Raw genomic sequence first — 23880 nt, forward strand, 5'->3', positions numbered from 1 at the left:
TAAGATATGCTATGTCCTTAACTGGTAATTCAAGTCTGATGGCAGGTCTCATAGCACAGTTAATTACAGAACTGAGATATATATATATATATATATATATTTTTTAATGACACTAAAATCAACAGTGGCAACAGAAACTTTTTTTTCCCTAATGTTACTAAGTAGTAATACTTGAATGAAAGATGTTTACAAGTGGTAATATCATTTAAATATGATCTGATTCTGAACTTCAGATCTCAGCATTCAATGTTTGTATGGTCTGAGAAATGCCAGGCAAATGAAAGTCAGGAGATGACATTATTTTGTTAGTGTAATTGGTTTATTTGGTTCATCAGTCATAGATAAAATGGAAGTCTTTCACATATGGTGGTTTTTGGTGTTTTTCATATGATATAAATTAGCTGAATATAGACTTTCTTCCCCTTCTTTCTTAAGATATTTAAGTCCCACTCTGTATTCCTTAGTCCTTGTTTTCTCAGGAGATCGGAACGTATACTGTGTTTGTCTACTGTGTCCTAATGTTTGAGTCACCTTGGTCAGTTTTCAAACCAGGTTTGACAGTTCTCAAAAGTGGTAATTTCTACAGGTTTTTTTGTGTGTGTGTGAAAATAGACAGCTGTGGAGATGACAAGGGACCCTAGTTATACCCCTATTGAGGGAAAATGAGCTTTTGTTAGAAATCAGTTTCCAAYACCTCTTCTTAGGGAGGATTCTCTGGTTTACATAAATTCTATTCCTGTTGGAACTGCTCGTCATCTCGTGTCCTCTTTGCCTTTCTCCTGCCCTGCACAAGATACACAAATGCATATATTAAACTGCCATGATGGCTGCATGTTAACAGCATCTGTTTCTGTCTTTTATTAAATAAAGTTGCCTTATTAACTTTGTATTTGAAATTTCTAGTTTTGGACCTGTGCCTTTAAATAAATAAAGCCAGATCCTGTCTTGACTTACTGCCTTTTTCCTTCCTCCTCTTCTATGTGATTTATGGTAACATTTCTATTGGACTCTATTCAGTGTTGAACTTCATTACAGTTTAACTCAGAACTGAAGTATGAAAACCGCAGCTTTTTGCTRGTTGCAGGAAGACTGCACATGGCATCCTTTGCCTCTCGTAGCGCTAAGGCACATGTGTGGCCCGATGTGGAGAGGCATGCCTTGGGACCGCACATGAGTCCCTTCTGTGATAGGACAGCCTGCGTGCGTTAAATCATGGGATGCGTGCTTGTTTGGATATATGTTGGGCATGTGTTGCAAGGCCATCTCTGGGACAGTAAGCAGTATCCTGTGCAGTAGCAGGAGCAAATGGTTACAGCCTGTAGTTTGCTCCAGGCCTGCCCCTGAGRGACCCTGGGAAAGGGAGCAGCAAGTTATTAGGCCGCTACTTGTGAGGGGKTTTTTTTCTGGTAAGAGACATTCCCTGTAAGTAGATCTGCATTGCTCAAGCAGTGCAGTGCTTTTACTGGATTTTAGCCCAAATGCCCTTAGCATCATCTGATGAAAAAAATGAACTATGGTTAGACTCTGGCTTCTGTATTTTGGGAGGTGAAAATGAACCCCCAGCAAAACACTGGCTGTGATCTATTACTTGAAGCCTTAAACAGCCATCTTCCAGATACATGCAATTGCTTGAAAAGTAATTCTCCTAATATTGGTACAGCTATCTGTAAAAGAGTTTCTCAAATCATCATGCGAAATGATTCTATACTTTATATAAAAGTGAAGAAACAATAAAAGTGCAACAAAAGGACAGAGATGCCACTCTGTGGAAGCTGCCAGCCRGCTTTGGTGGAGTTGAGTGCTGATGTTTGGATTTAAACTGTGATGCAGAGGTTTGTCAGGTTCATTCCCGTGATAAAGGGGTGTATGTTAATATACTGTTCTCCCTGAGCAGAACTGCCAAACGTGCAATTTCAAGGTGCAGACCTACTTGTACTTTCTTATGCAGTGTTTCTCAAACTCAGACCAAACAACTTTGAGCTCCTTTTTATTCATGTGTATGTGTCCTCATACAGGTTCTTAAAGGTGGTTTACAGCCTGGGAAATGCTAGGTTACGGTGTGTGAGTATCACCTCTCACCCAGTGTATCTGAAGGAGATTGGCTGCATCCAACTGGTGTCTTACCAGTAGACACAAGTAGAAGTAGACAATAATAGATGCTAAACTGAGAGGACTGTAGGGCTTTGTCCCTACATATCAGGAGCCACAGAGCACTGCAGCTATCTGATTTAAGGCTTTTAAGACAAAACGGCACTACAGGGAATAGTGTTCACCACAAGGCAGGATCAGGAGAGAACACGAATGTTGGTTTTTATTGCAAGAGCTTAGGATAATTTAGAAATTGTTAGATGAAAATGTGCAGAATTGCTGTAAAAGTGAACTTCTCCTTCCACTGGACAGGAAAAATATTTTGGGCATTTGAAGAGGAGTTCCTTTAGTGTTCTGTTTAGAAGTCTGTTCTGCTCTAAGGCTGGTCCTTATTGATATATTGCCTCAGAGAGGACAAGCCGCTTGAGACWCCAGAACCACAGGTGTTCCCCATGGGAAGTAGAAAAACCTTATAGTTCTAAAGCTTACGTTAACTATAGAATGTAGAAGTTTTCAAAGACAGTTGTCTTTGAGACCTATTGTGTCACAGTAACTGAGGCAGAAAATTCAAAGACAGCCTTTGCTGTGTGTTCGTTGGGAAAAATCTGCCCCAGCATGGCAGTGGTGATGCTTTYTGTCCAGAATGACCTGTGCTTGATTTTTATGCAACTATCTGACTCTATCAATATGCTGAGGTTTGCTGCAGGCAGTGTCAACTTTCTTTGGTAACCTGAGCAGCAGCAGTGGCAGCCTCTTCCCTTTGTGCCATGTGCTGAGGACAGTGTTGCCTGCTACAAATATGACTTCTCTGTTGCATCAGATTGTAAAGCAAGTCTAATATGCCACATTTAAAACGTTAAATGGTTATAAGCATAAAAATGTTTTTTGAGGTAGTGTTGCCAAAGTAAAACCCTTTCCAGTTTTKCTTTCTTCAAATCTAAATTGGCAAAGAAACAGTGCAAGTTATAGGTCAAGAAAAATAGCCTCCACAGTAATTTCATTAGCAGTACTTTTTTTTCCTTTTCTTTTTCTTTTATTTATTTATTTATTTTTTCCCTGGCACTCATTCTCTGGTGTTTTACAGTGTGGCTGAGTTCACATTCTTCCATGAAGATTCCTCAGTAAGGGCACTATCTCGGAGTAGCCACCTGTTCTCACAGTTTCTTTTTAAGAAACCAGAAACTTGTTCATGTCTTCTTCTAGCCCTATTTGTTTAGAAGAAGTTGGCCAACCAATTCAAAAATGATGGGGATCAAAGAGCACAATCACTTGGACTTTGGTTGAAGGGAATCTGGTTGAAGTAACCTCAAACAAAATTGATGTGCAATTTGTTAGAGTACTGTATTCAAAAGACCTTTTAAAATTATTTTAGCAGCTGCATTTGTTCTGAGTTTTTCCTTTTTGCCCTCTCCAGATGATAATTTCCAGTGAAAGCTCAGAGTATGCGGCAATGTGATAGGGGAAAAAACACGTATTTCTACTGACTTTGGATTGTCCTTTGCTTGAGATAAAGGCACRTGTTTTTCGTTATCATATTGTATGTTAGGCTTTATATGAAACTACAAAACGTAAAAAGCAGGTATGGCTGTATTGGTGAACAGAGCATATTGCTTCTTGTTAGTGGGAAGCTCTGCCTTTACTGACTGTTCTTTTGGTTGGCCTAATTTTGACCAGGTTTGTAGTTTTGGAGGGAGTCATGTTTGTGTGGCTGCTTGGGAGGGATGTGCTGCATTAATGCATAGRCACCAGTGCTTATGCTGAGCTTTATAAGCTTGAAGATTTCTCTGTTTTAAAGTTTCTCTGTGACTTTTTCATTTTAATTATAAATAAATGTGTGTGTACTCTTAACAAGCTTTGCAATTATTAGTAATTTAAAGRGACTTGCCTTAAACTCCTCATTCTGCAGTGTGTTACCATAAGATGCTTATGTAAGTAATGTTCACAGCTGGAGAACGCTGGAGGAGAGCTCAAGGATGGCCAACATCACTACGAGGGAGCTGTAGTAATACTCGACGCTGGAGCACAGTATGGAAAAGTCATAGATCGTCGAGTGCGTGAGCTCTTTGTTCAGTCCGAGATCTTCCCTTTGGAAACACCAGCCTTTGCAATCAGAGAGCAGGGGTTCCGGTAGGTAATTGTGTGTGTATCTGTGTGTTTTGAAGTTTTTCCCTTATTTCAGCRTAACAGTATCTGTGAATACCAGTAACTGTGCTAATATTTGTATCTTTAGCGTGTTCACAGAAATAAGACTTGAGTGTTGTTGGGGAAACTATTGGCAACAAAATTTATTTTGGATATTTTCTTCTTGCTTTGATGTCACTTTAATCGTTTTCTTTTGCAAATTTAATTTTAAGAGGTTGCTTTTGAAATACATATCTACAAAAATTCAGATGATCACCCTGCTTTAGCTGTTACACCATAAGATAGTTCACTTGAAAAACAAGTTTTGTGAGTTGAAAGGGGTGCTTTTTTAAATTTATCTACAGGTAAATTAATTAATTAAGTAAATTTATTAATTTGCATACTAGAGACATTGTGATATATTGTTCTGACTTGTTTCTGGGAAGCAAGCTTAAAAACAAAAAGGAGAGAAGAAAAAGCAAAAACTGCTGTGCATTGTTTGCAGCAAGAAAAGATCTTCCAGTTATTTAATGCTTTGTATTTTTATTCCCTTGTTTTATTAGGCTTACCAAGGTATGCCTCTGTACGTGAGGAAAACAAATGCCCTGAAGTCTGCAAAGCATCATGACTTAGTTGTCAGTTCAGTAAAACTCTAGTAATACACTGCGTGTGTGCTCATTGCTTCTGTGTCAGACAACAGCTGGTACAATGCTTTTTGTGGAATTGTGTTTTTGTAATCACTGATTACTAGTAAACCAGGAAATGGCATATCTGAATGAGTCAAACAGCAACTTACTGAACTCTTCTGAAAGTGTAGATAACATAGAAAACCCAGGAACTCCTGAATCTTAGGTGGCTGATRTATGAATAATTTCTCTTTCAGAACACTTCTGAAAAATAGCTTGCTTGTGTTAGGACTTGTTTATAGTTCTCCCACAATCAAGTATTTAAAAGATGGGTGTATTCCTGCGTAAGAATTCCTGCATCTACTGTTTGTTGTTTTTTCATATGTAGAGTGTAGTGCTAATGACAGAGTCTCAGACATGCACTGTATCAATATTGGTTTGTAGTGGGAAGATTTTATCTCTTTCTATTTACAGTTGAAGATTTCTTCAGAAGTTCTCGATAAAAACTGTTGGACTTGTCATTCAAATAATTGCTCTCTAAAATGTGGCAAAACAGTTCCATTCAAAAGGTCGTTTTTCAAGGCTAAGATAATGATTGCAGCTTATCCAGATCAGTCAATAAGCTTTGTAACCACAGTCTCAATCAGTCAGTTGCATCCAGGAAAGATCAACAAGTATGGAAACCAGACATCTGGTGCCTTCATTTAATGACTTTTGTAAAAATGAGTTAATGGTTCTACTGCAACATCTYGTGTGCACCACATATCATCAGAGTAGTCTGGTTTGCATGTTGCAAGTCTTCACATCTAGAATTAAAATCTAATAGGCTTAGAAGGTGCGCCGTGGTCTGTGCGAAGGTCGAAGATACGCATGAAAATTGAAACTTTTGCGAAGTTGTATTTAATTGTTGTATTAAAAAAAAATCTCAATTTCTACAGATACAGAACAGTCTCTAGTGACAAGTCTCATCTAAATTTGATGCAAGTGTTAGCCATTAACCCAAGTTGCCTGATTTTGAGCAGAGAAGATTCTTTAGTTGTGGGTTCAGGTGGTGGTCTAAGAATTGACACAATTCTGAATTCTGACATGGATCCTGAGGTTGGTTTGTATATCAATGAATGTATTTTACTGTAGGTGTTTTGATGTGGTTCCTGATGTTCACTTAAGCTATTATAAATAAGCTTTCCAAAGTTAGTTTAGGTAGTTTTGGAAGTGGTTTAAGCTAAACCAGAAAAAAAATGTATTTGTATCAAAGCAAGAATGCATACAAGAAGCTATATGGTGTTTCAATAAAGCTTTCAGAGTCTGCATCCCATACTACTGAAATTTCTGATGTGGACAGTTAAGAGGATGCATGTTACAGCTTAGGCAGTTCTTTCCCTGCCCCTTCCCCCTCCCTCCACCCAGTATCTTYTCTGCAGTACTCAGGGAGATTGGATAACCTTTGTGTAGTCCGTGGAATCTTAATTGGTATGGAAAAAGCAAGTTTAAATCAGTCATCTTTTATAGGACAGTGTTTAATTATTTTGACTTCTGCAACCTGAAAGACTTATAAGATGTGGCTTCATTTCCTTTATTTAACTTTAAATAGTGTGCTGTACATATGGCACTTAATACCATATAGAGAAGCATTTGCCTATTAGAAGCAATAATAACTACAGGCCTTAAGATTTTCCAGACTCTTTCTAGCAGCTTCTGAGTTTAGGAAATTCATCATGTGTGTCTAAGGCTTTTAGCAGAATTGACCCTATGTGTATAACAGGTTTAGTTGTTATGGTAAAGGTTGGATGTAAAAAGACACCTATGTCAATGGCTTATTTATTGCAAAGTTCATCTGTAGATTCAAATGTGAAGAAATAAATGCTATCTTTCTAAAACTGTAAACCACTGTACTCTGGTAGAGTAGCTGAGGAATGCTGCTTTTTCCCCTGGGTTGAAATGGAGGATGGTTGCATTGAGCACCAAATGCAGCCCTAACAGCCAGGCTTTTTCCTTTGCCTACCACAACCCGAACCAGGTGGTGGTGGCGGCAGCTGCTGCTGCTAAAGGTTGGAAGGAGCAGCCCCTCTTAGCAGTGGCAGCCACTCCTTGTGTGGGGCTGCAGCAGCAGTCCCATCCCCTTGTGGCAGGTATGGGAGGATGAGCTGGGAGATGGAGATGAGCAGCCTTGCATGGTCAGGGCAAAAAATGAGATCTAACTGTATGCCAGTTAGTGCAGGTGCCTTCCCTGACTGCAGTTAAGAGATGATTTTGTGTATGTAGGCTTGTTAACACTGGCAAAATGTAATCATGTAGTAACAGATGTAAGTGCCTGACCTATTTCTGTTGGTTAAAAATAATAATAAAAAGAAATCTTTTGCCAGTACTTGCGTGACAGGCACTTTCATAATGCTAGAAAGTTTTATTAGATCCATTTAGTCCCATTCTCCCTCCCCCCATTTTGCATTTCTCACTTTGAATAACAGATTTACTGTTCTCTGTGAAATAAACAGTACGCTAGTCCAAGGTCTGGTACACTAATGTTCAATGCTGGGCCTAGGCCAAAAAACATTGCTAAACTAACCAATACTTTTGCAGTTCAGTATCTTGCAAATCATTATGGTTTGCAAGTGCTGTCTCTTCCTCTTTGAAGAGATGCAATCTTTTGTTATAGCATAAAGTATTAATTTCAAACCTTAAGTGCTTTCATAAGTTGGGCTTTCGGGTCACAAGCTGTGGCCAGTGCCATCTTGCTTTGTAATCAACACAAATTAGGGGCCATTTTTTCAACAGCTCTAGAAATTCAGGAACCTGCTTTTAAAAGCATCTCTCTTCCAGATGGTACAAAGCTCATGAGAGGTGTGTGTGTACATGTGTGCGCACCTGCACGCACGTATACAGCTAATAGTCTGCATTCTGTACTAGCCATCTCACTTCTCACATAGCCAACACCTGGCTAGGAGTTTAAATTGCGATTGCATTTCAAGGTGGCTTATATTTGATTAGACTGATGAAAAACTTCTCTGGCAAGTTGTTGTTTTGTAACTAGTTGTAGCATAGCAAARTTAAAACATTTTTAGTAGGAATTGAAATGAAATTCTAAGTGTTACAGGACTCGATGTCAATGTTTAAAAATAGTTTTAAAGGTATGAAACATGTTTGAATTCACTTTATTTAAATAATCTTTTGTCTGCAGAGCTATCATCATATCTGGAGGACCAAACTCTGTATATGCAGAAGATGCACCATGGTTTGACCCAGCAATATTTACGATAGGAAAACCAGTCCTTGGAATTTGCTATGGCATGCAGGTGCTGTTTAGAGATATGTTTACCTGCGGGAGTCTTTTAAGTCTTATTTCTTATATTAACTGAAGTTAAACTGTTGAAGGACTAGCTTTTCAGATATATGCAGTATGCCAAATATGTAAGGGTATTTTTAAGTGCTAATTGGTAAACAGAGCATACTATGTATTCTTTTCTTGGTTCTGCCATATAAAGAACATAAAAATGTTTTTCTCTGTTTAACTGCTGCTAATTTTGAGTAACACTGCCTTTTTTTGTCATGCTAAATGTACTGTGGCACTCGTTCACTAATTCTGTCTACTTGGTATTGGAAAATGTTCCCTTCATGTAAACAAATGAAATAGTTTGTCCCTTTGTTTTTCAAATGTAAAATTTTTCTAACATAGTTCTTAACAGCTCTTAAGTGAAATCTAAAGTTTTTTTTTTTTTTAAAATTGGCTGGTGACTTTGTAGCAATATAGTAGATCCAAACTGAGTGWAAAAACCCTTTCAGAGGAACAAAGGACAGATTAGATACATGACTTCTGCTTGTGCTTTTTTTGTTTTTTGTTTGGCTGGGTCTTTTCCCCAGGTTTAGCAATTTTRTAAGCCCTCAGAGTGCTGAATAATGATGGAAAAACTTCTTTAGCAAGGCTGATAATAGTGGAAACGATGTTGGCGCTGATCCTTCTAAAAGGAAACGTGTGCTGTATTAAAAAGGGAACTCTCCTAAATTGTCTCGCAAATCAAATAGCACCCTAAAGCAGGATAGCTCCTCAAGCCTGGCTTTACAAAAGTGAATCAAATATGTGCATTAACAGACTTCTGCTTCGCTATAAAAGATTCAAATCTGTCAAGCACAGTAAGTATTTCAGATCTAGTTTGGCAGTAGTTCTTAAATCTCTGAAACTTAAAGCAGTAGGAAGGAGAAACTCTAAAAATGTTTAAGTTATYGGTTATATTTGTAAGGAAAAATTCCTTGCCACTTTTGAAATCTAAAATTCAGATACTTCACTTTGTGGTTTGGAGTTGGGCTTTAGAAAGAAATAACCTGGATGAGAATTGCTCTATTCTGATTAAGCAAGGATTARGTAAGAGTCTCCGTGGGCATGGAAATAATGCTAAGGAAACAGACTAATGTTTTCAACTTTGTCTCTAGAGGTAAGTAGCCAGAATTTGAGTTTATCTGATGTGAGGGCACTTTTTTTTTGCTCAGCAACTTTCCTATTATTATGACAGCTGGCCCTAGATACTCAGCTGATTTGCAGAGCGTCGTTTGTAAGTGCAAGTATATGTACATAATTGAATATGCGTAATTTGGCAAAACTCTACCGATTGCCTCTATTTGTAATCTCTATTTGTTATTCATTGTCTGCAGCAGTGGTTCTCAGCTATGCTGACAGAAGACCAGCAGAAGAGAATGAGCTTAATAATGCAGAACAACAATTAATTTTGAAGAGAACTCTTACCATTTTGCAAAATGTTGTACTAAATGAGTGTAATCATGAAAAAACTAACTTGATATGTATTGGCGGGCAAGATCTGTTGTCATAGCTGTCAGGTTGAAGAAATAGGGGGAGAGAGAGATATAAAGATTAAAGTGATACTAAATTGTGTGGTGCTTTTTCATGCTTTTTTTTTGTTTGTTTTTTGTTTTGACAGATGATGAATAAGGTATTTGGAGGTACTGTGCACAAAAAAAGTGTTAGAGAAGATGGAGTGTTCAGCATTACTCTGGATAATACATGTTCACTGTTCAGGTATATGGATATTTTAAATAACCRAAATAATATTGGAAATACCATTCTGGAATTGATGGCTGCATGAGCAAAAGCTTATTTTAAAGAAAACAGTGAGATTGCACCCACARTCATCTGATAACTTCTAATAAAACCTTTACAGCTGTGTTCATGAATAGGCAAGTTATGTATTTAGACAAGTACTTGGGCATATCTGCTCAGTTGACAAGAAACACAGATATATTTGTTTGGAATATAGCATAAATCCTGTATTTCAAAATAAGAAGTGTTTAGTGAGACACCATTAAATGTTTTGCAATGCATGAATTTCTGTGTTAAGGAAGTTCTTGAATCATTCTGCTCTGCAGTGAGTTGACTGATGACTGTCCAGATCTTTGAAAGGTAATAGAAAATCTGAAACCATTGAGAAACGTATTGCCTACCTTTAGTATTGCTTTGTGATGCTCTATAAAGCCTTTTTTTTTATTTTTATTTATTTTATTTTATTTATTTTTTTATTTTTTAATTTGTCATTGCCTCTTACGGTCCTTGCTATAATCCTAAGAGTTTACTTGTCCCTGGAGTTCCAGTTTAAATGACCTTTTCCAGTGGAGCTATTGTAGAAATTTATACCCTACTGTAAAGTACCCTGACTTGTCCTGAAAACATTTGCTTAAGAAAGCTTCACCTCGTTGAAAGAGAAGTGTAGGGTACTATTCTTCTTTCCCTTCATTCTAAATTTCAAAAAGGGCATTTTTTTAATGCTGAGGTGTCAGAAGAACATTCTGAATTCAGATAAATTATGCATTTTGCATGACAGATCTTTTGTAGAAGAACTTATGCACCTTCCAGTGAAGAAGTCTGAGTTGAAGAGAGAACTCCTCCTAGGAAGGAAATCTTGCATGTTTTTAAAATGGGCTTGACGGTTTGAAATGCTCTTTTATTGGGAACCCTGGGACATCTATTGGAAATCTTTGAGATGGTTACCTGAGTTCTGGAACGTACCTTCACAAAAAAATATATGCTTTAGCACTAGGGGAGGTATTTGATACTGGAAGTAGATGGATTTTTTTTCTGATACTGCTTTGTAAATTGTCATGTATCTATTTACAGTAGGAGAACATCTAATCGTCTATTCTTAAACTATTCAAATTCCTTTACCTGAAGATATTCATATCCCAGAGTGCCTGTTTTTTTATCATGGCTTGACAAACCTGTTTCTCAGAATAGTACTTCACAACCCTTTCTGTAGCTGGACCTTATTGCTATCATTGTCACTATGTGTCTCCCTCTCCAGGCTGTTGGCACTGTTGCAATGGAAACTGGCCTAAAAAAGGAAACAGAACTTACTAGGTTGGGCTGTGTTCTACTTAAAATGGCACATCTCACACGCACACGCGCGCGCACACACACACACACACACACACACACACACACACACACACACAAAAAGGCATCTGTCCAATTGGGAATGAACATCTAGAACAACAAGCAGTCTAAATCAATACATAATTCAGTCAGAATCGCAGAAGTTGAGGAGTGCTGGGAAAATTTCAGTATAGTTTGTCACTTTTATAGTGCACAATACAGTATTACCTATTTAAACCTGACCACAGGTAGTTAGATCTTTGTTTGTTTGTTTTTCTCAATTGATTCTAGTTTTTAATTTTGTGTAGGGGCCTTCAGAAGGAAGAGCTTGTCCTCCTCACTCATGGAGATAGTGTGGATAAAGTAGCTGATGGATTCAAAGTTGTTGCGCAATCTGGAAACATTATAGCAGGTATTTATTTTATACTGAGACTCCCTTGATAGTATTTGTTAAAGGAAAGAAATATGGCACATGGTGCTTAATTAAAACCAAATAGGAAACAAATATTTCAATTATTTACCTGCAAAATAAATAGAACTGTTTTAAACAACGCCTGTCATGCTAATAGGGGAAAGAATAAAATTACATGAAAAGGAATAGTTTTATTTTAAATTAGTTGCTTAAGAAAAACTTAGCTTGATTTTTATGCTTTTTCTACCATTCTGAAGTATATGCRTATCATTTCTCTTAGGAATAAAATATTCTGTGTGTGCTTAAGACTAATGAATAAATGTTCAACTGATCAAAAATAACTGTAGTACTGAAAGTAATGTTTCAAACATTACACATTGTCACAGAAGAAAGTAATATAGGACCTTAGAATTTAGTTTTTGAAAACTACTCAAATTATTGAACTCCAACAGGGTCTTCGAGTCATCTGGCCTCTCCTAGGAGGTAGGAGAGGTAGAAAAGCCTTAAGTTGACTGAGCCACTTTTTAAGATCTTAGGCTACTCATCTGGTTTATTTTAAATCTTTTGAAAAAAGCCTAAGACCAGCACCCGTATTTTGCAGACTGYTCTTAAACCAGACATGTAACTAATTTGAGTAAAAAACTTGCTTTTGAAAATATTTAAAGGTACTTTTATTGTTATGGAAAGATTATTTTCAAAGTGTTGTTAAGATTAAACAGAGCATTTTCTATATTCTGGCTTGTCTTCAAAGGGATCTAAACCTCATTCCTATTCAGGTCATTCTATAAATTGTTTTGCTAAGTAAAGATTGTACCAAGTAGGAAATCCTCACCAAACCTTTTATATCTTTACCTCTATCTTGTGTAGGTATTAGAAGTAAATTGTACCTTTCCTATCTAGCATTTTGCTATGTCATATCCTTCGGCTCTTAYAGAAGCCTGTGGATCCCTGTGCCTTTAACTGACGGACTGCTAGTAGAGTGAAAGCCAAACTTTCAGTAGTGCAAATAGTGAGGCAGTGTGCTGGGAGTCTAACATGGGTCACTGGTATTAGACAGTGTTCCTACTATCTTTTTTTAACCACAGTCTGATGCTTTAGTGTGAGATCAGAGACCATTAGAAATGGGAGAGGTAGTATTCAAACATAAATTTATTCCTGTAGTTACATAGTTGGTATGCTAAACCAGTGCAACCCTTTTAATATGGATGCTGTGTGGCTAGTTTGTGTACAAAATGAGCTTTTTAATAGGTAATTGTCTGCTATTTATTTTGAATGGTATGCATTTTACCAAAGTATTGATTGTGGTACAACATTAGGTGTTAACCTGGCTGCAGGGTTATATGAGGTATGATGCGGTGAGGAAAGAATGACTATAATCACTCCTTTCTTGTTTTCAAAATGTTTTCCTAGGATGTCAGAGTGTTCTTCTTGGTTCTCAAGAGTTCTTATGTCCTAGATAGGAATGAGGTTACTGTTTCATTATTTAAACCAATATCTTCAATTTTTGTTAATGATCTGTGCCAAAAATGCATCAGAACAAATTGTGCAAAAAAGTTCACTTTGCTATCACATCATGGTTGTATTGAAAAAGCTGCAGAAAAACTGTAAAATGTAAACTCATTTTCAGATTAATTGTATTAAAAGGGCAACTTTAATGTTTTCTATTAAAAATCTCCAAAAAACTTCAGAGACAAGGAGCATTAGAGTGACAGTTGGATGACAAATGCAGTATCAGTGTGGTTTTTTTTTTTTTTTTTTGATCTCTCAGTAGCTCTGCTAATTTGTTCTTAAAATCTTTCTATTTCATGAAAGTGCTAATTAATGGCTAAATGGGAGTGAAATTCTTAAACTGATTTGGTTGAATGTTGCCCCCCCAATCAATCGCTCTCCTTACACAAAAGGAGTATATTATGCACCAGTGATGATTTAGTACTTGCAAAGAAAAAAAGCATCAGGAAAAGATTTTTTTTAAATAACCACTCAATCTTAAACGAACAAGTAGTTGGAGTATGTCAGTTATGAACTAAGTATGAGCAGTGGCTGTGCTTAGGGCCAGAATGAATTGCTGTTTTGCCTGCTATGTAACTATTGGGAAGCCGTCCTGAATACGGACATTGAAGAGCCTTGCAGTACAGCCTTGTGTAAATGTGGCTGTGGTGCTGAGTCCACGCTTCGTGCAGCACTTCCTCCATTCGCGCGGCGTATGCTCTCGTTCCGCATGGCGCCACACGTGAAGCCAGGTCGAGTGGATAGCTGGAAGACGCAGGTCTGATGGCCGAAGGCGGCAAGTTCTTGCTGCGTGAATTAGGAGGCAGGCAGTGCTCTGGACAAGAGGCAATAACCGCCTGCGTTGCCTCTTCCCGTGAGCTGCCTGGGCTAAGGCAGCCAGCACCGGAGAAGCGGTGGGGAGCAGCCTGCCAAGCGGCCGCGGCGGGCTGCGTTTGCCCCGTGCTCGGGGCTGCTGGGCTCYGTCTAGCTGAGGACAGGGCATGGCTGTCTGCGCTTGCTGCTGCTTGCCCCAGGCAACTGCCACCTCTGGAAATGCTCTTCCCTGCTCCCTTCAGAGAACCAAGCAAGGTAGATGAAGTCACCGATTGTTCAGGTGCTGCTTCTTTGAGAGGATTTTGCTTGCCAGTTTTTTCTCTAACCTCAATTAGATAGCAGTCTAAAATGGGTAACTTGGGTTTTTTCTTCCACCCCTTCACGGGAAAGGAGATGAGGAACATTTTTGTCACTTTTCAAAAACATGGTAGAATTGCATAATTTTGTAAACGTGCCCTCAATTTGTAATACATGCTGAATTTAAGTGTAAATATCTTAACTGAGTAAAAGGATTATCTTAGATGTCTCTAAGGATCTTGAATATATCCAGAATGTTATTAGGCTATTGAAGGATAATTTTGGATCTGTTTTTTAAAACTTGTATTTTGAATTAATCTGCCAGCTCAATACTGAGTATACAAGAGAAAAAGTATGTGCTTGGGTTTATCAGATATATATTTCACTTCCAATTTTTTGTAATGCTCATTTCCTTGCATCTATGAAGGTATAGCAAATGAATCTAAAAAGCTTTATGGAGCACAGTTCCATCCTGAAGTTAGCCTTACAGTGAATGGAAAAATGATCCTGAAGAATTTTCTTTATGACATTGCTGGATGCAGTGGTACCTTTACAGTGGAAAATAGAGAACTTCAGTGTATTCAAGATATTAAAGAGAAAGTGGGTTCCTCAAAAGTTCTGGTAAGTAGCTTGAATGGAAGTTGAAAGGTTAGTTGCAACAGGCTGACGGGAACGCTGACACTTGCAGTTACTCTGGTTCATCTGAAAACTGCAGAATTATCATGTTTTGGGTAATACAGTAAACGGGTGGTTTTAGAAAATTTGTGTTCATTGCACAGTTGGGTTGACATACTATTTGACTTCTCATTTTCTTCCAAATCATTGATTATAAGTCAATAGCCTGTTTTGGTCCTCATTATTGCATCTGAATTACATTTAACACTCTTTTCCCCCTCCCACCAAAGGGCTGAACAGATTTAGGATTTTTCCCTTTTTTCCCCTCCTACTTAGGTTTTACTCAGTGGAGGTGTGGACTCAACAGTGTGTACTGCTCTCCTGAATCGTGCTTTAGACCGAGATCAGGTCATAGCTGTACACATAGATAATGGATTTATGCGTAAAAGAGAAAGTCAGTCTGTGGAAGAAGCACTAAAAAAATTAGGAATTCAAGTTAAAGGTACTGTAACTTTTATGTATGTTTGATACCAGTAGAAATGGTGTGGCTAGTCTCCTAAAATGCATGTTTAACATCGTTTCATTGATTTGAATCAACTTTACAGTTCAGATTTGCATACCAAAGCATAGTTGCCAATTTGYAATGATCTAGATTTGTTCACAAAATTTTAAGACTAAAATACTTAGCTTAACTTGTATGATGATTGGAGTGTATCATGAACTGACCTATCTCTTCAGTTGCTGAGATCAGATCACTGTTGTTAGGGCACCATGAAGCAGCTCTTTCAGCTCATTGGTGCCTTTTCTTCTGCTGATGGATAAGTAACTCCTTTCAGCTGCTCCAGAACTCATCTGATGACTAGGGCTTTTCTGCTTGTCCTTTCTCTTTTTAAACTGTGAGCTCACTTGGGTGCTTGAATACTATTATAACCAAAATTCCCTTTTTGAGGCTTTTCTGGTCTCCTGGCYTCATGTATTTTATGAGGGTATTTTAGTTGTGTTTTTGGATAACTTGATGGAAAGCAGTCTTATGATTTCAAGCAGTACATTTTGAGAGTGCAGAAGGTGCCTTATCTTCACTGATAAGGATTAGGGGTTTTTGATGCCTGAGTAGGTCAGAGAAGGCAAACTATATATGTTTGAGTTGTGCAGACAATGGGACCTTTGTTATACAGCTGCTGAATATATATATATATTTTTTCGTAAGGCTCTGTGTGAATACTGTTGTCTAGTGTTGTGGGGGTTTTTCCTACTGTTTTTTGTTTTGGTCAGGAAGCATGGTATTAGATGAGCAATGCAATCCATTAGCCTGCCTGTATGAAACAGTGCAGAGAGCTTTGGTGTTAGCATCTTGCAGATTTGACTACAAAATCCTGATGGAATAAATCTAGGCTTTGTTCTGTACATACTGATTGATTTTTTTTTTTTTTTTAATGAAAAAGCTGTGCCTTATTCTTGCATTTTGTAGACTAATATAGCTGGACTATGGCAGGTTGCCAGAGTAACAAACTAAGGAAATCCATTCACTGGAAGAGCTCATCCAGTATGTCCTGGATTTTAGTGCTGGTAAAAAGATGCCAAAGAGCCTTCTAGCTGATCTCTGTATTGAGAGTGTCTAAATTAAGAAGCATAAAGTACCATAAGTAAATAATACATTATTTCATTTTTGGTTGCAGAAAGGACTTGGGGAAATAGCATCCTCTAAACTAACTGTATAAATAAAGCAAGTAAATTTTATAATCTATGAAGGGAAACGAGAACTGAACTTCTATTCTGTTACCTAGCTTTATAACATGAAAAATAATTGCCCTGTAGAATAGGTTAATAAGAGAAATAAAGTACTTTCATTGCAAATAATTTGTGAGTTATTGAATAGACTAATCAAATGCAGTTAATAGTTAACTGACTTGAATTATTTTTGAAATAGTAGAGTAAAACTTTTTTTTTTTTTTTTGCAATCTTCCTTAATCTCTATCGGCTTTGTCAACAAATTCCTGTAATCTCGTGCAGTGGTAAATGCAGCCCATTCATTCTATAATGGTACAACAACTCTGCCAATCTCTGATGAGGATAGAACTCCACGTAAAAGGATTAGCAAGACCTTGAATATGACTACAAGTCCTGAAGAAAAGAGAAAAATTATCGGTGACACCTTTGTTAAGGTAATGCTTAAAATTCTTTGCTTTTTTAAGTGATAACAACTTCTAAATAAATTTCCTGTCTTGGCCTGTTTCATTCTGACATCGCTGAGCACATAGTGCTTTACGTGGGTCATACACATTGTGGATGACATAACAAACTGTTGATACCTTATCTGAAGAAAGCTTAAAACTTTTGGAAGTCAACCGATGGAATAATGTTAACAACATTTTACTAGATACATTTTCATTTTCAGATACAATACAGTAATTGGTGATTCGGTTCAGTTGCATAACCTTTCAAGTAACATTCTTTTACCAAATTGATAGGTGCTGTGAATTTTGACATGTTTCTGTTTCTTTGCTGAAGATGCACAATTTTTCTTTTGTCAGCTATCAATATGGTCAAGCAAAGAGACTGTACCTTTCTAGGACTAGCGATATTCCTGTATTCTGAAGATACTGTTTACATATTTAGCAAAATATGGGATTTTAGGCGTCCTTCAGGAATAGGCTACTGTTAATGATGAGTCTTCCTTGTTTATTGCTCATGCTTTTAATGCAGTTCAGTTGCGTTCTWGGTGCAATTTGTCACCTCCCCTCAGAATTTTTGTAACCAAAAAAGTAAATCAGAACACTTTTCTGTTTTCTTTCCATCTTACAGATTGCCAATGAAGTTATTGGGGAAATGAATCTGAAACCTGAAGAGGTTTTTCTTGCTCAGGGTACCCTCAGACCTGATCTAATTGAAAGTGCTTCCCTTGTTGCAAGTGGCAAAGCTGAAGTCATCAAAACTCATCATAATGACACAGAACTAATCAGAAAGCTACGAGAAGAGGTAACTGAAAATGAGGATACTGAGTGTATCCTTCTGTTTGTCACAAATGTGAAGCTGATAGTGAAACAGAAGTTACTCAGTTTTCACAAATAACTATCCCATCTTGATGGGACCCTATTCTAATGAGGCCCTTTAGATTCTATTGTAATGTATGCTTTAATGTATTACACTTCTTAGTTGCTAGGTTCAAAGAGTTGTTAAAATGATTTGAGTATTGGCCAGCATTGATTATTAGGTAAAAGTGTCAACAGATTGAGTCTAGTTTCATTTAGGGTGAACACCAGTAGTCTAAACTGAAAACTGTTTCCTCACTTTTTTTTTTTTTTTTTTTTAAGGGATAGAAAAGATTCACCTATTTTAATAAGGAAGCCAAAACAATACCAAATGACTTGAGTAGAAGACTAGTTTAAGACTTTTCAAACATATTTAGTCTGGTTCAGTTTGAATTCACTATGTAATAGATCACTTTTATTCCTTCTGTTATATCTTGTCATGAAGACTAGATAAGGGGTAACCTTTTCCGATGATACTGATGGTCAGATCTCGCACATTACTGGTTCAGGCAAGGGCAGTGACAGTGCTTTAGTGAAATGATAATCAGCTCCTGTTTAGAGAGATGACTGAAGTTATCCTTCTGTTATAGTAGTATTCAGCATTATGATCATAGTATTCTACTCTCTCTTGAGATAGAATGAGAACAATGCATTTAAATAGGTTGAAATGTAGGGACAGTTCCTTCAGGTACCCACAGAGATCTTATGCAGTCTCTATATGAAGTTACTAGTTAACCATTACTGATAATTGATCAGATTACAAAAGCCAGTATACACTGATGGCACACAATCTGCTTGAAGTTGTCATTTTACGAACTCATGTGTCTTTCTGAAATGGCCCAACATGGACATCTGTAGATGAAGACTAGCAGATTGAAGATGATACAAACATGGCAAGTTCTTAAGTATTAGCATGTGATGTAAGTGATTAGAAGAGGCAAAATTGGCCAATATTAAAATGATAAGTTCTTTATCTATATTTTGAAATATTCTTAATAAGGAACCAACAAATGTTATATAATGCCCTGTTGGAAGGTGTTCAGTTACTAGTGAGTGCTACATAAGCAATAAACCATAGGACAAAAAGTAATTGTTAAAGATGCACACTTATAATATTCATAATTGTACAAGATATTTTCAAGGTTTTTAGMTCACTTTGTCTAGTGAAAAGAAAGGGCTGAATTTCTGAAGATATTCACAGCTAGCCTTATTTGCAGCTATACTCACACTGATTGAGCCATTTGTACTTCTGGCACAAACTTCAATTTCCTTGTCTTGTCCACTGTCCTCTAACTGTTATACAAGCATATATTCACATGTCCTTTTCTTTCTAGTGTTTATGCAAGTGTTGGCAGCTGATGCTATAAAAAGCAGGCCAATTTGACTGCCATAACCTAAACGTTTGAGGCTTTACTAGAAAATTATTTGAACACATAGGCTAGAGGGTAAATTTGCTAATTGTTTTTTTTTTCTTCTTCTTCTTTTTTTTTTTTTTTTTTTTTTTTAAGGGTAAAGTAATAGAACCACTGAAAGACTTCCACAAAGATGAAGTACGAGTGCTAGGGAGAGAACTTGGTCTTCCTGAAGAGCTGGTTTCAAGACATCCCTTCCCAGGTATGGGAGGGCAGTGTATGCTATTTAGTGAGAGATTATAGATGACATTAATACTGTTATTAACCATGCACATTTATTTAACCTTCAAAATACATGTATTTTGGATCATAAAAACCTTGTGTGTAAAACATGGACCAAAATCAGTAGTTTCGCTTAAGCATTTTTTTTTCCAGGAAAAGAGACTGGAGAACAGCTGTATTACTTAGTGATTAAAAGAAAAGTTTTATAATTGAATTTTCTTYTACTTGTATTTCTTTCTTTAGTTGTATAAGCCAAAACAAGATTTTAACAGTGAAGTGCAGCTAAATATTGTCTGAGCAGTTAAATGTATTTTACTTCAAATACTAGCCTGTCATTCTATGGGGGCATTTGCTGTTTTCAGAATAATTGCGTGGAAAATAACAGCAAGAATTCTTGACCAGAAAACAGCAAGTTATATAATACAACAAAGTCCAAATCTTTTTAAGAAGGACATGTTTTTCTGTAGATGTTTTAAAAAATTGACCTGCAGGGTGTGCAGTAGTCACTGGCAGAATGCATAGGCTAGTCTATTAATGCACAAGCATCACATAAAACGAAACAAACTGGTGTCTTGAGACATTTCCAGCAAGTTGCATGTAATTCTGTCTTAAGTAGCTAAAAAGTTAAACAGCCTTCAGGGGTCTTTGAAAACAGTGAAGATTTGATGATATAACTTTCATCTACATTGCCTAGTAAAGGCAAGAAGGATGGCAGGATTTCATTATTGCTAACTGCTGCTTTAAACAACCAGCCAACTTAAGATATAGATAATTAAATCTACTGATCAGAAATACTGCTTCAGAATAATTTGCTTGTATCTTTTTGTCTTGTGAAGTGCTAAGGGAATTTAAATATAGATATAACGGCAAAACAAACCATATTTAGTGATGAACGTGGAGTTCCAGATGCTGTTACTTTTTGTTTGTTTGTTTGTTTGTTTTAATGAATGTCTGCTTTCATGTTATATAATATAATGTTTTCTTAACTTGGCATTGCAGGTCCTGGTCTGGCAATCAGAGTGATATGTGCTGAAGAACCTTATGTGTGCAAAGACTTCCCTGAAACAAACAACATTTTGAAAATAGTTGCAGACTTTTCTGCAAGTGTTAAAAAGGTAATAACATTATTAGATTCTAATAAGCATGAAAGTAGTATGAATGTTCTGTATTGGTCTGCAATGAGGTTTAAACTGCTAAAAGTTTAAAATTATTTGTGTGGTCTTTAAGGAGTAATGAATTCCAGTACAGTTCACTTGAAGCCATTCTACACAATGCAGTAGAATTTTTGGAGCCATATTCAGTTGTGAGTGTTGGCTGACTTATAGGAAATGGAAGTTTTGTACAGATGAGGTTTTATGGAGATACTCAAATCAGGTAGTATCAACAAAAGATTGTTGCTTCCTGAAATAATTGTAACTTTCTAGGATTGCATGTGCTAGCAATCACTGAGTGCCTAGATGAAAGAGCAAAAGTGAGAATTCCTTCCTTGCTAAGTGTCCTAAACAAAAATCTGGAATACTTGATCACTAGTGTTTAACTCCTAGCTGTTACGACCATCATGATTATCTTGAGCTCACTTAGGCTGAGCTGAAGGGGGCTGAAAAATCCTTAGCAGAGACCTGCTGGGTCAGAAGTTCAAAACAACTTTCAAAACTTTTCAAAGAAACACTGAAGTGTATGGTGTTCCTGATCATCATCAGGCTATGAAAGGGAGTATTTGCAGATGTTTCCTTTAAAGCATATTAAATTGTAGTGTATCGCAGCAGGATATTGATTTATTCTGTATCTGAAACAGTGTTAAGATACGGCTGTGTGAAAGAGAATGAACATAGAAGAGCCTCACCTCTTACCTTGGAGAGCTTCAGCTTCAAATACTTGCAGCCTAACCAAATAAAAACTGATTTTACTCAAATTTAGTTGTTTACTAAAAGGTATTTTATAAATAGTTTAAAGGTGTAAATGTGGTCTAAATTTAAGCAACCAGCAGTTTAAATGATGGCTTTTTTTGTTTGTATTTTTGGGGTTTTTTTTTGCATTTTATAAGTTTTGTTTGAGTGGTTGGGGGGCTTTATTTTAATTAAAAGTTATTTTTCTGCATCATTTTACAGCCACATACTTTGTTGCAAAGGGTCAAAGCATGTACAACTGAAGAAGACCAGGAGAAACTGATGCAGATTACAAGCCTACATTCACTGAATGCCTTCTTATTACCAATCAAAACTGTGGGAGTGCAGGTAAACGGATTAATACTAGGGATGTTAAATTTCTTCCTAGCAGTTTGGCAGGCTGTAATTAAACATAGAATCAGTACTGTAAGAGTGAAAATAAGGGGCTTGCCTTGAGAAAATGAACTTCAAAAGACTGTGTTACTTTAATTTGTCACTTCTGGTAGTGCAAAAGTCTCGAGGCATCTGAAAGCAAACTTGAGTAAATGTAGGTATCATGCCAGGTATCATGTTTGAGGACATCAGGTCACCTGAAATAATACACGCTGAAGAATGCTGGTCACTTCTATCACAGGCAGTTTCTTCAAAACTTTGATCTTGTAGGCCTTTGCTGTAATCTCCTTGCCCCTTCCAAGAATGAAGAATCTGAGTCTAAGTCAGTCAGAAAAGCTACTTTCTACACGTGAATCATACCTGTTGTCTTTTCCTGTACTTTGTACTATATCCTTATCCTTGAGAGGAAAGGAACCAGAGAAATAGAAATAATTCAGGATATGGGAACATTTGAATCTTCACAGTGGCATATTGTTTTTTTTTCCTTTTAGTCCTTTTCTAATGCTATGGGAATTTCTGTGGGTTGTCCTTTGAATTTCATATTTTTCATTTGTATTCACTAAACATTGAGCTGGCATTTTCATGGTGCTACATATGATAACTTAATGATCCCTTGAGTAGTCAAGAAGACACTTCGTCACTTACCCTCTTCAGATTATTTATTGGTAATTTGAGGGCACCATTGAGCTCTATCCTCTGGAAACCTTATGCATATCCATTCTGAAAGCTTTCTTATTCTTTTATACACTTTTGTTAGCTCAAGGGAGGTCTTACTTCTGATTCTGTTTTCTGTTGTGATTTTTTTTTTCCCTTCTTCGGTTGATATTGCTAAGTATACAGACTTCATCAGATTAGTGTTGAAGTTAATTAGTTAAATATTGACACAAAGTATGGTGTCTGTAGCTTACAGCTTACAAGATGAACAAGAAAGTATTGTAAATTATTTTGGCAACAAATTTCAAGTTAAACTTTTTTTTTCCTAGGGCGACTGTCGTTCATATAGCTACGTTTGTGGGATCTCTAGTAAAGATGCTCCACACTGGGAGTCTCTTATGTTTCTTGCCAGACTCATACCACGCATGTGCCACAATATAAACAGGTAAGTATTCTCTGATCAGTATTGAGTATCTTTATTTCTAATGATCTATTTGATGTATGGAATGTAATACTTGTGCATTCTAGGCTTCTTGTATTTAATCCACGGTATAACTTTTTTGTATTTTGGACAGATGTATTATAAAGAGGTTACAAACACACAACACACCAACATTTAGATTTATTTCTGGAGTTGCTAACTTGAAAAATAATTGGATGGTCTATCTCCTCATTTTGATCAGATAAAAGCCAGTGCAACTTAAGCAGAGTGTTACTTGTCAGGTTGTATAAACCTATTACTGAACTGTAATGTCATGCAGTGTGGAGAGTTTGTGTGTGTCAAAAAAAAAGATTACAGGGAACTGTTAGCTCTAATGGCACAAAGAAAAGTTCCAAATCGAGGCAGTGCAACCTTAACTAAGCTCTCTTGTGAATAGAGTGCATCTTCTGGTTATCTGGTTGCAGAATTTTTCCAGCAGCTGAAGTTTCTTTGAGATGAAAACAAGGTTTTATACTGCTGAAAGTTAGTTTAGAGGTTGAGAGAGTTGCTGGAAGCTGTGGGAATTTGGATGCCATTCTGGAGAATGGATATCCTCCTTGCCTGACTGTGAACTTTCTAAGACAAAACTGTTTGTAATTCCTTAAAGCGAAGTTACTTCTACAGCATAAGCGACACCTATTGAAACAGGTAGTGTTCTTACTGTGAAATCTTATATTGCAAGATATTTCTTTAAGGACCATAGAATCAGTAAGGTTGGCAGGGACCTCTGGAGATCATCTAGTCCAACCCCCCTGCTCAGCAGGGTCACCTAGAGCATGTTAGACAGGGTTGCATCCAGGCAGGCCTTGAAGATCTCCAGAGAAGGAGACTCCACAACCTCCCTGGGCAACCTGTTCCAGTGCTCTGTCACTCTCACAGGGAAGAAATCCCCCCTCACGGTCAGGCAGAGCTTCCTGTGCTTCAATTTCTGCCCATTGCCTCTTGTCCTGTC

General features: G+C 37.1%; 1 protein-coding gene across 1 annotated transcript in view; it reads left to right on the plus strand.

The window, feature by feature from the left end:
• GMPS (guanosine monophosphate synthase) overlaps window positions 1-23880 on the plus strand; it is a 35084-nt gene that overhangs the window by 2596 nt on the left and 8608 nt on the right. The window contains exons 3-14 of the mRNA XM_085302875.1: window positions 4034-4215; window positions 8011-8125; window positions 9761-9858; window positions 11514-11617; window positions 14664-14857; window positions 15188-15353; window positions 16862-17013; window positions 17654-17827; window positions 19389-19494; window positions 20514-20629; window positions 21623-21748; window positions 22777-22892. Of these exons, the coding sequence (XP_085159001.1) occupies window positions 4034-4215; window positions 8011-8125; window positions 9761-9858; window positions 11514-11617; window positions 14664-14857; window positions 15188-15353; window positions 16862-17013; window positions 17654-17827; window positions 19389-19494; window positions 20514-20629; window positions 21623-21748; window positions 22777-22892 (1649 nt within the window). The remainder of the gene's footprint in view (window positions 1-4033; window positions 4216-8010; window positions 8126-9760; window positions 9859-11513; window positions 11618-14663; window positions 14858-15187; window positions 15354-16861; window positions 17014-17653; window positions 17828-19388; window positions 19495-20513; window positions 20630-21622; window positions 21749-22776; window positions 22893-23880) is intronic.

Source organism: Rhea americana, unplaced genomic scaffold, assembly GCF_003343005.1.
Source record: "Rhea americana isolate MKP2758 unplaced genomic scaffold, rheAme1 scaffold_193, whole genome shotgun sequence".
Classification (NCBI taxonomy): domain Eukaryota; kingdom Metazoa; phylum Chordata; class Aves; order Rheiformes; family Rheidae; genus Rhea; species Rhea americana.